The 1,801-nt window shown below is 51.6% G+C and overlaps 1 protein-coding gene across 1 annotated transcript; it reads right to left on the minus strand.

Annotated features, from left to right (window-relative positions):
* Positions 1-509: 509 nt before the first annotated feature.
* H310_10345 (hypothetical protein) lies at positions 510-1,244 on the minus strand (the record flags this gene model as incomplete). Its single annotated transcript, XM_008876710.1, has 2 exons — positions 510-756; positions 844-1,244. The coding sequence occupies 2 exons, from the start codon at positions 1,242-1,244 to the stop codon at positions 510-512; spliced, it is 648 nt and encodes a 215-aa protein (XP_008874932.1).
* Positions 1,245-1,801: the final 557 nt, after the last annotated feature.

Here is a 1,801-nt window from a genome sequence, read left to right on the forward strand (position 1 = left end):
CTTGACCGCCCGCCGTCTTGACGACAAAGATGTCTTTGCACTGTCTTGTGTCTGTCTACGCAGCCAGTCGACTGGAGAATATGCACTATGGAGAATAAACTTTGTCAATACGTTTTTATCGAACGATATTAGATGACCTACTCAAGGACACGTAACCAGGGAGTACTGAACAGTCGCATCCACTTGGACGTCGTGAACGAGTCGAGCTGCCAAGTCGTAGCAAGGCGCTGTTTCCACGGACACGTGGAAACAGCGTCAACTGTTGGTTTTCGTAATTCAGCACTTGGTTCTAATGCACGCCAACACAAGAAAGAAAGCCAAGTGAAAGTGATGGGAGCGGGTACCTCGGGTTGACCACGCGCAACCAACACTTGGACACGGGTCGCGCTGAATCGCGTTGCTATTGTCGCAGCGCTCGCCATGGAACTAAATAGATGCAGATCTTAAACAGAGCTGCAGGCTGCCATAGAGCCAGACACGACACATGCGCCATGCGGTATGTAGCACCGTCAATATTGTACGACGATGGGATGGTCGTGGCCCACGACGACAGCAATGCACCTTCGCAGTCGACACGATGCCAGGAAAGCTTCGTACCGTGCGCACACCACCGCCACCAAAACACGGATCTTGACCATGTTGAAGTACACCAACTTGTCCATCGGAAGTTTGGAAAACGACCCGTCCGGGGCCACTTTGGCAAAGCGCATGAGCATGTTTCGACTCGGAATGCGCACGTGGTCCAGCACGGAAAAGCTGTTGGAAACACCATCCATTAGCACGCGTTGGCAGCACAGCGAGAGACCAACCTCGATCGACCGGCGACACAATGGATCGACGTACCCGTTGTCGACCGACTGGAACCCAATCTTGTGACCGATGTCCCCCAACGTGATCCCAGGAAACGGCCTGTGCGTCGCGGTGTCTCGAAGTGGCACCAAAAACGCCTCGATGCCGCGGTCGTTGCCGTCCAGGAACAGCCGGGCATGGAGCACGCAGTGGTTGGCGGTTTTGCAGAGCCCGCCGGGCCACCACTTGCGACTGGTGAGTGTTGGCGAGTTCAAAATAAACTCTTGCGTCTTGGGGTCGTAGTGGGCCGTGGTTTCGACAGGAAACCGTGTCCGGGAATCGCTCTCCACATACAACGAATATGAATGAACCACCACAGTCGAGCTCACGTCGGACACTGATGTGGATGGGGACGACAGCGACGTCGGCAAGATCGATTTCTCTTCAGACTGCATCGAAGCAGTATGTGACGACGTCGTGCATGGACCTGATGTCGAGAACAATTGTCCACGTAGAAAGCGAACGAAAGTGCGTACGGGTTTGTGTCGCGTGAGTTTGGCGCGCCCATCAATAGCAAACCATTATCAATGCATGTTTGATCGCATTACAATTTACAGATGGGCACATTGATTGCAGATTAAACCACTTTGAATGAAATAGATTCCAAATGTACTTCGACGTTCGACGAAACTAAAACTTCGAAACCACATTGAACGGACAATGGTGTAGAATTCGCGGAATTTCGCGAAATTTATTTGCGCACTACGCTAATAGTCGATACTACCGCCATTTTCAAAACAACTTGAGCCAAACGCGTAGGCATGCTATCCACAAGCGTCTTCAAGTAGTCAGTACCTATCATTTTCCACGACAAAGCAATTTGCCGCTTCAAATCAGACACATTGTCAAATTGTCGCCCATCCGCGTAACCGTCGCGGGCTGTAATACCCCAAACATTCTCAATAACGTTCAAATCGGGGCTCTTGCTAGGCCAGTCCATGAGGAAGACGCC

This window comes from Aphanomyces invadans (genome assembly GCF_000520115.1).
Source record: "Aphanomyces invadans strain NJM9701 unplaced genomic scaffold supercont1.25, whole genome shotgun sequence".
NCBI classification, from domain to species: domain Eukaryota; phylum Oomycota; class Saprolegniomycetes; order Saprolegniales; family Verrucalvaceae; genus Aphanomyces; species Aphanomyces invadans.